Source organism: Pieris napi, chromosome 14 (genome assembly GCF_905475465.1).
Source record: "Pieris napi chromosome 14, ilPieNapi1.2, whole genome shotgun sequence".
NCBI classification, from domain to species: Eukaryota; Metazoa; Arthropoda; class Insecta; order Lepidoptera; family Pieridae; genus Pieris; species Pieris napi.
Genome location: NC_062247.1, coordinates 7,420,250 through 7,433,856, shown reverse-complemented (window position 1 = coordinate 7,433,856; position 13,607 = coordinate 7,420,250). Strand labels below are relative to the sequence as shown.

Sequence of the window (13,607 nt, the reverse complement as noted above, 5' to 3'; positions counted from 1 at the left end):
ATTGATTATTATAAAAAATATATAATATATCCTTTTCTGCCTGAATCTTTAAATGAATATATGTTTTTTTCCTAAAAAGTGGGGAATTTTTAAACCTGATATGAATCTAGTATTAGTTATCATCGGCGTTCAAGGTATGCAGCATCTACAAGACATTGAAGTACAAGTGCTGAAGTGAACAAAGTGAAAGCAAAAGTAAACGTATAAATGATATTATCACTAACACAAATTGTTATTATATATTACTTGACCCTTTCTATAGCTTGGGAAAACATCTTTGTGTAGGGCAGACTACAGAACCGCAGTGTTTTTATGTAATATACATTCGTAAGTCTATATTACAAGTCAATTGTCAATTGCTATGTTCGTGCAAGTGTCAAACAGTTTATGTCAACTTGAGAGGGTTGCGGCCTGCGGGGGTATCCAACGTAATCTGTGTCCGGTTCTTGCAGTCAGCCATGTTTTGTGTATGGAGATTGAAGTGAAGTGGTGAAAAATTTACAGAGATATTTTAATTGTGTGTAGCGTAGCAGAAATCTGTTTACTGATGGGAATAATATCAATTTTATCTATCCACTAGTGCTAGTGAGATTTCAATGTGTTTTGTGAAAATTGTGTGATTTCAACGTAAAAATGAATTGGGGAACCGAGCTTTGGGTATGTATTTAAAATTTTCCTGTCTTTATTGCCAATGAAGCCGTTATTTAAACCGTATCTAAGTTTATGAAATTAATCTCTTCCCGTCGTAATAATTGTTAATGCTTTGAAACGTGTAGTTCAACTGTAAATAAGCGTAACATACTGAATTCTTGGTGTAAATACTTAAACTATATCATCTCTTCCCTAATTTATTAATAAATTATTGTAAGGCAGTAAACGTAATTATTTTTTATTATTAATTTTTGTAGGGTTCACAGTAGGTTTCTACAATTCTGGCATGTATAAACTACTTGTAAACTTTTTAATAACACTTTCTCTGACAGTTTTAGAAAAGTTCTGTAAAATAGGTGAAAAAGTTTGATACGTTAATTTAAAATAAAATTTAAATTACTGTAAAAATAATGTTCAAATATTTAAAGATCTGAAAGTTGTAATTGTGAATGTAACTTAAATAAATGTCTTAATTCTTTAGAATTTTATCCATTTACTTTATCAAAAAGAGTACTCAAACTATAAAAACAAATACATGATCCATTTTTTACCTATAAATATTCATTAAGTTTTCTGAAAACATTTTTTGTTAGACAAAATCTACAATAACATACATTGTACCATTCAAAAGTAAAAAAAGTAACTAGGATTTAATTTGCTTTTAATTATATTTTTGATTTGATGATTCTTAATATAAATATTTAGTTCATAATGTGTTTCTCTTAAGAATAAAAATTGATAATTTCATATAAAGTAACATTTTAATAATTGTAATACAAGATATTGTATAATCACTGACATAATGATTACTTAGTCTTTTTTTCTAAGAATGCCCTTAATTTTCACTCATTAATATGAATTTCTTAGAATGTTTGCATAATCAAGCTTAGAGTACACAATACATTAATAATGTAGTAAATGTGAACACATCACTGTATATTTTTTGAAAAATTATTATGATGATATTAAAAAAAATCATAAGTAAGTAGGTCCTTGCTAAAGTACTAAAACCAAACCACATGTTAGCCTATTCTATTTTGGAACTCTTCCAGAATCTTTAGTCATTTTATTAGGTTGTTGACCCCAGTTGTACAAATAAATGCTATCATAGCAATTGCAAATATAAAATCATGTTTGTTTTAAATCTAGAAGTGTGAGTGGTCAGTTGGCAAGATGCAAGGTCGATAGTGATGGCTGGTTTGCATTCCACAGACTATGTACTTGTTGTGAAATGAGTTGCTCACTACTCACCTAACTATATGGACAGTTTGCAGATGCTTTTATGTTAATTAAAATGTTTATCTATGGGCTATAAAAATTTATTATATAATTATTAAACCTTTTTTTTTCATTTTTGTGCCATTATGGAAAATATAATATTAGTTTAACATTAATAACCTCTTAATTTATACTAGGAAAATTTCTGAGTTCCGTTACGACTGTTTATTTCATACCGTTTCAAAATAAAAGACAACATTTTATTTTAATAAGTTGTTGTGCAATTCTAGTCAAATCAAATCTTGGTGCAAATCTTGCTGTTTGTTCCTCGACAAAACGCTTTTAATTTTTACGCGTAGCTTTTAACGGAAGAGGGAATGAAGAGCTCTTAAAAATGCAACAGGATTTCTGGTAGGCATAAGTGCAAGGGAGGAAGTGTTTTGATTGTGGGTAAAACAGTATTATCACTTAATAACTTCGCTAAATACTTAGTCGTTTATTAAAACTTTACGAACTTTTTGTATGTCGTGATATGTACCGTAAATACGTACAAGTTTGACAAACGTTTATTTTTCATATTATTATATGATGATCACCTACTTTAAATGGACATAACACACAAAGTATATGTTGTTTTCCTAACGTTTGTTCAGAATAAAATTTGTTATTATAATAGATTGTGATCAAAATTACTTTCCTGGTAACTCGAAAATACATTTGTCATATTATTTAAAATTAAAAACATAAAAATATACGATGCATAGTAGATGAAGCATTCAATGTGCCTCGAAATATTTGTATAAAAGCTTTACTTAATGTATGCGCATGTTTTTTATAGAAAGTCGAAAAATACGATGTTTTCGAATCAAGTTTTAAAATGATTTTCGCTTCCATAAATATTGATTACTTTGGTATATTCATTGAGACGTAACATGAAACTAATGTACAACTCTAGTATCACCATAAAACAGCAAAGACATCTTTGCCATGATTGCAAAGATAGTAGTATAAAAATGTAAAACATAGTATAAAAATTATGTGAATACTTCAGTTATGTAGTTTTTGTGTATTGCAGAATTGCCTTATTATATAAATGTCAAATTGTTTATTGATGACGATAAAACAGCTTAGCGGAACTTTTTATTGGTACTATATTTTTGCCTTAAAACTTATCGGCTTGTTGGGTTTAGATCAAGCGCTCTCCGCAAATCAAGACTTAATACGACGTAGATCCATATTTACCGTTTTAATATAGTCGCCTAATGTATATTATATGACCATTATTTAGAATAAATATAAAATATATTGAGAAGCAGGTAGCACACAATTGAATTATCTTCAGTTGTCCGTGAACTAGTTTGGTAAGTGTTTTGTAATCGCGACCTGGATACTCGCCATACTTCGATAGACATACAGATCGTTTGTTCAAAGTATGGTGTAACTATAAGTATCTAAACTAATTTTACCATATCAGTCCCATCTGAAAGCCTTAATTTTCATTATTCAAATGAACAATTGTTTAAATATGTATTGAAATAGGTAACAAAATATTGGACTTTATAAAGTAAACGGCAAATGATTAGTTGTAGCGTTAGTTTACCAATTTGTTCGTATTATTAATGCTAAATACACGGACGCGTTTTTTGTATACACATGGCGTCTTATTTAGTTACAGAAAGAATAGTTACAATAATAATTCTGTAATGCATGTATATAGTTTCATTTCTTTTCTGTATTATCTAATATTGCTTTTCTTAATTATCATGTACAGTGCTTGGGTACACCGTACACAATAAGTTACTAATATATACTACTATAATAAATTATTTAATGCATATCCTCTTGCAGTCCCAAGTATATTAAGTAGTAGTAATATTTAATAGATATCGCAGTCTAATTTTTAATTTCCTTTGAATATGTTTCTTCTTGCTTGGTAGTAGTGTGAAGGACAAGCCCTTGTTATGGCCAGATAATAATCGTTTCGAGTCGGATGGCGGAGAAGGTTCAGTTTTAGATAGAGATCAGGGAAATATTAAAAAAAACCTACTTCATAGTGTATTACGGAAATTATTTACAGTTGAGGGTATTTACTTAATTAGAGATGATTATACTACGTGTCCGCCCCATTCTATTACAAAGTAAATAATCTGGCTTCTCTCGCTCTGCTGTTGAGTACCACTAGTCATTAATTGCAATGCAGGCGTAGGCCTGATATGTCGATTGGCAGCAGGTCCATTCGCGGACTCCAACCGGTTATACCAGTACACGCGGAGCCACGCCAAATAAAATGGCGTCTACGCACATTACACGGAAAACTCAACCATGTACAGTTCGAATTTAGGTTTCAATTATCCCTTTGAGTTTTGCAAATCATAAGTGATATTAAAGCATCTGGCTGAGTTATTTTTGAGTACCTCTAAAGGCATGTTGAATTGTCTTGAAACGAAACGCAAAACGTACCAGGATCTTATAAATTAGCGCATTATTTTATAATACTATCGTTACCACTTCTCTCAGGCATACGTCTCAGTCTATTACGCCAGTAACAAGTCTTTTTCAAGGTACAAAAACACTCAAAAGATGTTTTCCTATTAATTAAATGCATATTCCGTTCCCCATAAATGGACACCACACCGAGACGAGTTATATATTATCGCCTACACTCATGGGAACGAGATGAAACATTTGACTTGAAATGAGTTATATGTACGAAAAATGATACCGAGTTCCGCAAGGCAAAACTCCTATGTTACGCAATTTTATAGCTCTTTGTTTTCCAAATTAAACAAACGGTGAAAGCGTTTATTATGAGGAAACCCTTAATCTTTATTGTTAAAGCTAATAGCAGTACGTAATAAGTATATATATATGTGTATTCCTAAATCAAAATGGTCATTTGCTATCTATGACGTATATGAAGCGCTAAATTTGACTATATTATCGAAACACACTTATGAAGTATATTTAAAAAAAATAACTTAAAACTTATTTAAAATCTTGATACATAAAACTTTTTAAGTTCTTGAAACTAGATTGCGATTACAGTACCTAATAGCTAATTGCAGGTTATTACAAATCGCATCAGGCTCAAAACAGGAAATCTTAAATGGTAGGTATTTAACTAGCCGCTAAAGAGGTTAATCATGTTGGACATTCTAGATATCTTGCAAGTAAATGGATATCAAGCAATAGTTATTGAATTCCATTCGTATAAAGTTTAGATTATAACGACTGGGATTTTGTTTGTGCATATTTTAATGCCAATTGTTTATTTGTTACTATGGTTTCTATTCTTTTGGAAATAATCATGCACTTATTATACATGAACTCATTTTTAATTCATTTTAACATAAAAGTTTCGGCGTTCGAAAAAGCTATCGTAAAAAATTCAACCAATGTCTTTCTTATTCAATATCTTGAAGAAATTATAGAAGTTTATATATTACATACATAATATTCAAAACGTGTTTGCTTATATGAACTCGTCGTACATTCGAAATTTCTCCATCTGTTCCGTCTTGGTCATCGGCGCGCGCGCACCAAGGCGGAAGCGATCGTTTCATTAGAAATTTCATTTGCCAGATCGCATCTGTTTACATACCATCGTTAATGCTTCTTCAAGTTCGAGGTCATTCACTTGGTCGGCCGCAGATTTTTAATTATTAGAGAGAAACTCTTTACTACCAAAAATAAATAATATTTATTGAATGTAGTTACTAACTATTATTCGTGGTGAGTCTAACTCCTGTACTTTAAAAATTAAAATGTAATGGATTTTGTTATCAAGACGTCGCAGGAATTGAAATAAAATCGACCTTTTTTTTAACAAATCTAAAAACCCGAAATATTTTCAAGACGAAATGTATTTCTACTATAATCCTGATCAATAAAATACAATATGTATATTTAATATGATAATGAGATACTCCTTAATCTTGATTTTAATTAAATAACCTTTTCCTTGTAATATGCTCTATCTAATGTAATGGTAATTAATTAATGATTAAAGATAAAAATATTTATAATTATTTTCTACTTATAAAGCCGTTATAATTAAATTAGCATTTAATTAATTACTGTCGATTATCGTAATGAAAACAAATTATTTATCGCCTAATTATAACAAAATCAAAGGTGATAGGTTAGGTTAGGTTATCTTAATGTATTATATTAATGTACCAATTTCTTTTAAAGTTATTACGAAGGATTATAACGATAAAAATTAAACGGTATCGGTCCACTATCTAATAAATCGTGAGAAACCTAGGTAAGGCGCGATAACCCGATGGGTAAAAGATAATTTCGATAAATGAGATTAGATTCGTTTAGATGTTATTACTAGATTTGAGAAACGGTTTGCGGATAGAACAAGTTTTTTAATCTTTTTACCAGAAAGAGAGTCTTCGGTTGTATTTATTCAATTATTTATTTACTTTGATCTATAGATACTGTATAATGTATATGTAATAGTTAAATAAGGGGTTAAATATAGCCATTGATTGTTTTTTCTTATCACTTTAAACAAATAAGCGATACACGTTATTTTGCTGTTTGACACGTATTTGAATGTGACTGCGAATGTAGAATATATAATATACTTAATAACATGTGAATAAAAAAAACAAGTTGTTGTTGCAATGGAATTATATTATTGATTGAATAGATTTCATAGTATGTACTTGATTGATAAGATAATATTATGTGTGTAACATCATAATAAGTGACGTGTATAAAGTGTAGATAAATGTTGAAATGTAAGGGAAAAATAATGTTCACCCATAGGGCTGATAAACAAAATTTACAATTAAATTATTTGTAAGAAATAACTTAACTAAAGGAAAGGATATATTATTAATTTTATCAATATAAATTAAAGTAATGGAACAAAGATAGAGAGCATTCATATATTAATGTATTGATATTTAATTAAAACTAATAATAGGTACTATATATTCAAAATTATCTATTTTGCACATTAATGTTCATTAAGAAGCATTTATCATTCATATGTGCAAGTTAAATTACATTCTCTTTTCAAAAGAGATATTTCTGCAAAGTATGTGGTTTCATACATTGTCAAGCGAAAGTGTGGATCGATTTGCTCGGCGGACCGGACCTTCGCGGGTCCAAGCAAGTGGGTAATATGTCGCGCTCCACTCGCTTTTTCTCGGACCACTTTCTTAGAATTCAGTGTTTTCATATTACCACATTTCATATTTACTTACTTATTTTACCAGTTCATTTACCAACTTAATTTTTGTTTAACACCTAATTGCACTTATATTTAGTACATGCCACTTAATGGGAAGTTTCTGGAGGGCAACGGACGGCCTTACACTATACAGCGATATATTTCTGGCAAACAGTTTTGACAGAGAGTATAGAAAATAATAAACAAAATCTTGGTGATGACTTTAGTTTTAAAAAGTTTTTTTCAATTTTCATACACATCGAGTACGCTCACGGTAATTTTTAAAGTGAAAGAATACATTCAAATTTTAGTTTAAATCAAATTTATCATTGATACTACAGTTGTAAACCTGCGTGCTTTCCGACTCGGAAACCACAGAGACTTGCGGATTTATATGAGGTTATTTCTTATAACTGTTTATATGTATGTCTTCCAGTGAGATCAGACACCTTAAAAAGGGGACATAAACCTGCAAATGAGAGCTCCCCTCGTTCATATTATGCGTCACCTGTTTGCTAAACAAGTGCATGTGCAAAAGTGATTCAAACGTCAATTCTTGGTATTTTTGTGATTTAATTTAAGGAGACCAAGATTTTTTAATTATTTTCTATTATATGTAAATTTCGCTATTAGTTCTGTGGTTCTTTACCGTGTAATTGTGAAACCATTGCCGATTTCATAGTTCTTTTGTTTAAATTTGATTTTAAATTCAGAACCGTTGCGAAACTTATTGAATGAACTAATCTGATGATTGTATTACATAGAAACCTATTAGTAATATTAACCTTAATTAGTTTAATATTGGAAATATGACAAACAATTTTATTTGGCACAAGAATGAATTAAAATAAGTGTTTCTAATACTATTCAAAAGCGTATTAAAAGCAGAATATTCCTTAGCTATTTATACTTTGTAAAACCTATAGTTTTATATCAAACTTCACACTTGTTCATAGAAATTGCGTATTGAAGTATCTATAAGTCAATCGTTTGTTTGAAGTGCGCATAACTTCACGTAGGCATTCCAAGTTCGAGCTTCGTGATGATTGATTGTTGAATTTTTGTTTTGATTCTTGGCAACTTGACTTTAAATGGTAACCGCCTTTTTAAGCGTAAGAATTTGCAACTAGTCGTATTTAAAAATAATATGAATATAACGATTTCTATCTCTCCGACTCTAAGCTCAAAAAAAAATATAATAAGAAGATAATTTTGAATACAAAAGAAATGTTTAGAAAATTAAAAATAACAATTATGTAACAGATGTAAGAGACCTTTTAAATTATTAATAATTTATTACATGAACAGTGTTGGCCTAGTAGCTTAAGCTTGCGACTCTCATCCCTGAGGTCGTAGGTTCGATCCCCGGCTGTGCACCAATGGACTTTCTTTCTATGTGCGCATTTAACATTTGCTCGAACGGTGAAGAAATACATCTTGAGGAAACCGGCTTGACTTAAACCCAAAAAGTCGACGGCGTGTCAGGCACAGGAGGCTGATCACCTATTTGCCTATTAGATTGGTTAATGATCATGTAAGAGATACAGAAATCTGAGACCCGGATCTAAACAATAGCTTGTAGCGCCACTGATTTTTTATTTTTATAAATGAAAATGTTATTATTGTTTTATTATGAATTTTGCGCGTATGTATCTCTCATTATTTTTTACATACAGTAGCATAGTTAAGGGCTCTCTTTGCAAGATTCCCGCTTGACCCATTCTTGAGACTGGCTTGATCTTTTAAGTCTCATAAGCTAAACTAAAAGTGAAATGTTACGCTGTATTTTTAAATTTGTTTACTTGTTTCTGTCAGGATCGGTACGCTTTTATTTTTAGGTACATAATGGGATATTGACCTGCGTATTATTTATTTCAATGGATTTCTTTCTCTTGGGTCTACCTTAATCATAATAAATTTAGCAATCTCATTCGAGATGTTTTCTTTTATGGAATTGTTAGTTAATGTAAGTGGATTATATTTGTGACGGCCACGAAGTCCTACGCAGATTAAAACGGTCGTTGCCAACAAGTAATATGAAAAATCTACATATAAGTTGTATTATGATCGATTTTTGTGTAGCTATTAATGGAAATCGCAAGTGAGCGGCAAAAACTTATTACATACGGACAATTTAAAACAATAAAAAAAAACAACAAATTTCTTTAATCAATAAAAACGTGCAATTTATTATTAGCTGCCATACAAGCAAAATCTTAATTTACAAATTGATTTGTAGACTGCTACTACTAACAAAATTAAACTAATATGCACATATGACCCGTTAGTCTAAATAATAACATTATTATCAATTAAATACTACATCTTGTGGATTAGCTTCTTGGCGTACACATATATTTGGTCACATATTATGATACGTAAAATAAAACTGCATGCCCATGTGCATGTCTACGGAACTGCAACTATCCTTAGGAAGACACTCATTAAATGTAAACAATTTCTTCGGTTTAATACAAATTAATACAAACGAACATTTGTGACCCATTTTATGAAGTATCGTTCTATTCTAAGATTCCACTCGAATACCACACGATTTTGCTTGCGTTACGTAACTAAAACGACTGAATTGTATCGGTTTTATTATTTATTAGTCGATATTAACTCCAACAACAAAATATAAAAAGGTATATTTATTTGTTAATTCAGCATTTGATTCGAACCTAGTTCCAATTTGCTATGTGTGTTTAACTCGATTAAAGAGCAATTTCCCAATTATTGAAGTTCAACAGTGCACAAACAAATCTTCTAGTGCCTCTCCATTACTGGAGGTTGGCCTTCAGTATCTTGTCCTGTGCCAGATGCAGCAATTCTTCCGCAGTTGCAATACCCGTCCATTCTCGAACGTTGCGAAGCCATGATTTCTTCCTCCTACCAACACGCCGTTTACCCATTATAATTAATTGAAGGAGGTGGTAGCGGTCGCAACACGTGGCCCAACTTTCCGTTGTTTAATGTTCTGCAAAAGTTTTTTCTACATTCCAACTCGTTTCAGAACCAAACGTATATGATCACATAAATTTTATAACTGGTAAATCAATTCATGTTTGGGACATGATCCGTCTATGTTAAATCTAATCTAAGGAACACTGTAGAAACGCACAAATCATTGAGCTGGAAGCTATAATAGTAGATGTCACGCGATACCTCTGGTAGTCGGCCATTCAATACTGTGAACATAGAAGTATTTCATTTTATACATTATAAACTCCGTTCACAATTGATCTAACCACTGTAACCGCTAAGTGGATACTAGCGATACTCTTACCGTCTTAAAATTGTGATGAAATAGAAAATATAGAGGCAGTGTTGGGTGAGTGGCTTCAGCGTGCAACTCTCATCCCTGGACTTCTGTCTATGTAAAGAAAGACATGGTGAAACCGGCATGTCTTAAACCTAAAAATCAATGAAGTGTGAAAGAAGGCCGATCACCAACTTGTGTATAAAATAAAAATGATCAATGAAACGGATTCATTCTGAGACCCAAGACCCATATAGAGTTGCAGCGCCTCTGGATGTATTATTATTTTAGAAAGGAAATGGATTATATTTATAAAAGTTTCACACATTTTACCGAATTAAAAGCCCTTATTTTCTTTATTATATAACCATAACATTTTTCGTCCAAGTCGACCAGATTTGGCTCTTCTTGTGTTTTACTTTAGTTTCCATTAAAATATAACTACTTAAGGAAATCGTTATGGATTGACTTTTCTCAAATTCATGATCACCGAAAAATAATTCGAATTCTTTTTTAATTGTATTTCGTTTAAAATTAAGAGACCACACGTAGACTGTTGTTGAAAATACTGGGACAGTTTTAATTAATTTAATTCAGATAATTTAATATTTAACAAACTATATTTTAAAATATTGATTTGCCGTACAAACATTGAGTGATTCTCGGTCACGCCTCACCTGTTGCGGTCGCTTCTGACCGGTTCAACTACTAACCCCAACGTACCGTGAAATTATTGACATCTGCTTTGTCCTTACACCCTTGTTATTTCCTAGACTGCATAAAAATAAAATGGTAATTTCTTTACGAGCTGATGTTCGACACAGACTAAAGTCTCTATAATATATAAAGTCTTCAGTCTTTCTCGTCACCATAGACCATAATTTGACAAGAAAATAATTACTATTCCATCATTAATATTTATGTGTCGCTTTCTTTTGTGAAATCAATTTGTAAACTGCAGGTTGAATTTTATGCCGTTTCTTTATTATGCAGGTTTGTTTGATTTTGAAAGCTTTAAATGTAACTGAATGAATTGATGACGCATGAAGGTCACTTTACTCTTGGTTAATCAAGCTTAGGGTGTTCGAGAGCGCTGGAGAACAGGGAGCTCTTGTGTTCTTGGCGCCAGTCTGACGTATGTTACTGCCAAGTCCAAGTACTTATATTTTTCGTATAGTTTCCTTTCTCTAAAATGTATGTTATTTATTGAAGAAGCTGAAATATGTGTACTGTTATATGTGAAATACCTGGTTTATATTGTGCATAGTCAGAACGTGGAAGCTGGTACAAGCACCACATAGATTGAGCTTCTCAAACAGTATTAAGTCCACAAAAACTGCAAAGTTCGATCATGTCTAAAATATAGAAGAGTTTGTAAAGGAATTTTACGCGCAATCTGCTCGGAAATTAACGAACTGAAATTTGAGTCTTAGCTTATTGTATTTACATTGTACATACAGCTGTTATAGTTGAATTGCGTAATGGCAAATGTAGTACAAGTATTTTAAAATGCCAATGTAACACGCATAAACTATTGATTCCTAACGCGTTGCCTTGAGATCGTGATTGAATTGTGATCGTGATTCGCCTTTGCTAATGGCCCGCGAGTGTTTTAGTTCGTCTATTATAAGCCATGACACACCTTCATTGCTATTCCAAATTCAAACACACATAAAAACTGCTTTATTTTTTATGGTCTCAAAGTGATATTCCAAAAATATCTACATAAAACTGCTTTTGTGTTGTATAGTATTATCTTCAGTAATTCGTGGCAGTTATGGATTATTAGATATTTCTGTCTGTGTTTAATGTTTTCTTGGTATAGTTTTATTTTGCCTGTGTCTAACTGTAAAGTGTTGTTGATGTTATACTTATAATATCTGTTTCAGCGTGTCAGTTTTATGTGATGTGTTGATACGTTTAATTTTATATTAAATTCGATAAAAAGTATAATACCATAAATACTGTTAACGAAATATAACCGAGATTTAATTATATATTTCTAAATCCTTAAATCTCAAATCCCGTGTGAATTGGTCACAGCCACCGAGCCATTTAAAATTAGCGTGTAGTGATATTCTCGAAATCGTTTTATGCGTTTACTTTCCAACGTGCATTTTTTCCACGAGAAAGCGGAAACGCGCGTGTCTCAACAATGCCCGAGCCACATTCTACGCCATTGTACACTTCTTAGAATCTCCGATACACATGCAGGTGGATTTATTGGCAATTTGCTTGTGTTATTTTTTTATAAAGGCGTAACTTGTTGCTTATTTAGTAAAAAGACAGAAACAAAACACACTCAAAAATAATATTTAAAAAAATTACTCCGCTAGCTTTGCGTCTTAAAATATGTCTCGGTCGTCTGGAAGAGACTGCATTTTAGCAGTAAGGCCGCTTATTTACATTCTATGTCTTCTTTTATGTGTTGTAAAATTTTAGTCTAAAGATTTTTGTTATACCTAACGACGTTGCAATATTTTGTACGTGTGTTTTCGAAGCTGAAATAATTCTAGACTCATTGAAAACCCCACGAGATGTTAGGGGAAAGTCGTTGGGGAAAATAATCCAATCGCGTCTCTCTTAGGGTGGTTATTACCCGTTGTTAGTGGAACTTAAAAACGTAATAACGAATCGTTATATACCTGCGAAAGGAAATTTCATTACCTTGAAGGTTTATAGATTTTTAAAACACAAGATCATATTGTTTATATTACAATACGAATGGCTTCGTAGGTTTCTTACTAAAGCAATACTGAGAGTAATGAAAAAATATGAAAGTTATTATTGAACAACCTCATTCATACACTGTTGCATAAAGCAGTTAAAGAATGTTTCGTTTCTATTTATTTTTGAACTGATATTATATATTTTATATTCATAGTTTATAAAAAAGAAGTTTATAGTAGTATAGTGAACAAACTATTATTTTTTCAGTCACCAGGATGTCGAACAAATAACTTATTTACCAATGATAATATTTTGTTCATGTAAAGCAAAAACTAAATTGAGGGTAAGGGAGCGTTCAAGTATTACGTAACGAATTTTTTTCCGTTTGTAAAACGTTACGATGCGGAGCGGGGATTGAATTACGCGTTATTTTTAATATTATTTTCGACTTTCCAGTACTTTACACCACATAATCGTAACTTTTAGGTATGGTCCTTTCACTGGGTGGTCACAAAAAGTTTTATTATTAGTTCTAGAAAAACGTGGGGGTAGTGTTGCCCAAATGCAAGACCAAGACGAGACTTAGGCCAGTCTTGGTATTGTCTTGCGTCAATACAC

At 31.5% G+C, this 13,607-nt stretch overlaps 1 protein-coding gene across 5 annotated transcripts in view; it reads left to right on the top strand.

Moving 5' to 3' along the window:
* Positions 1–411: 411 nt before the first annotated feature.
* Positions 412–13,607, top strand: part of LOC125055768 (formin-binding protein 1-like) — a 56,863-nt gene continuing 43,667 nt past the window's right edge. For 4 of the 5 annotated variants that reach the window (XM_047658351.1, XM_047658349.1, XM_047658350.1 and 1 more), the window contains exon 1: positions 412–657. In XM_047658351.1, the coding sequence (XP_047514307.1) occupies positions 634–657 (24 nt within the window). In that variant the 5' untranslated portion in view covers positions 412–633. The remainder of the gene's footprint in view (positions 658–13,607) is intronic. The other variant, XM_047658352.1, reaches the window with a different exon arrangement.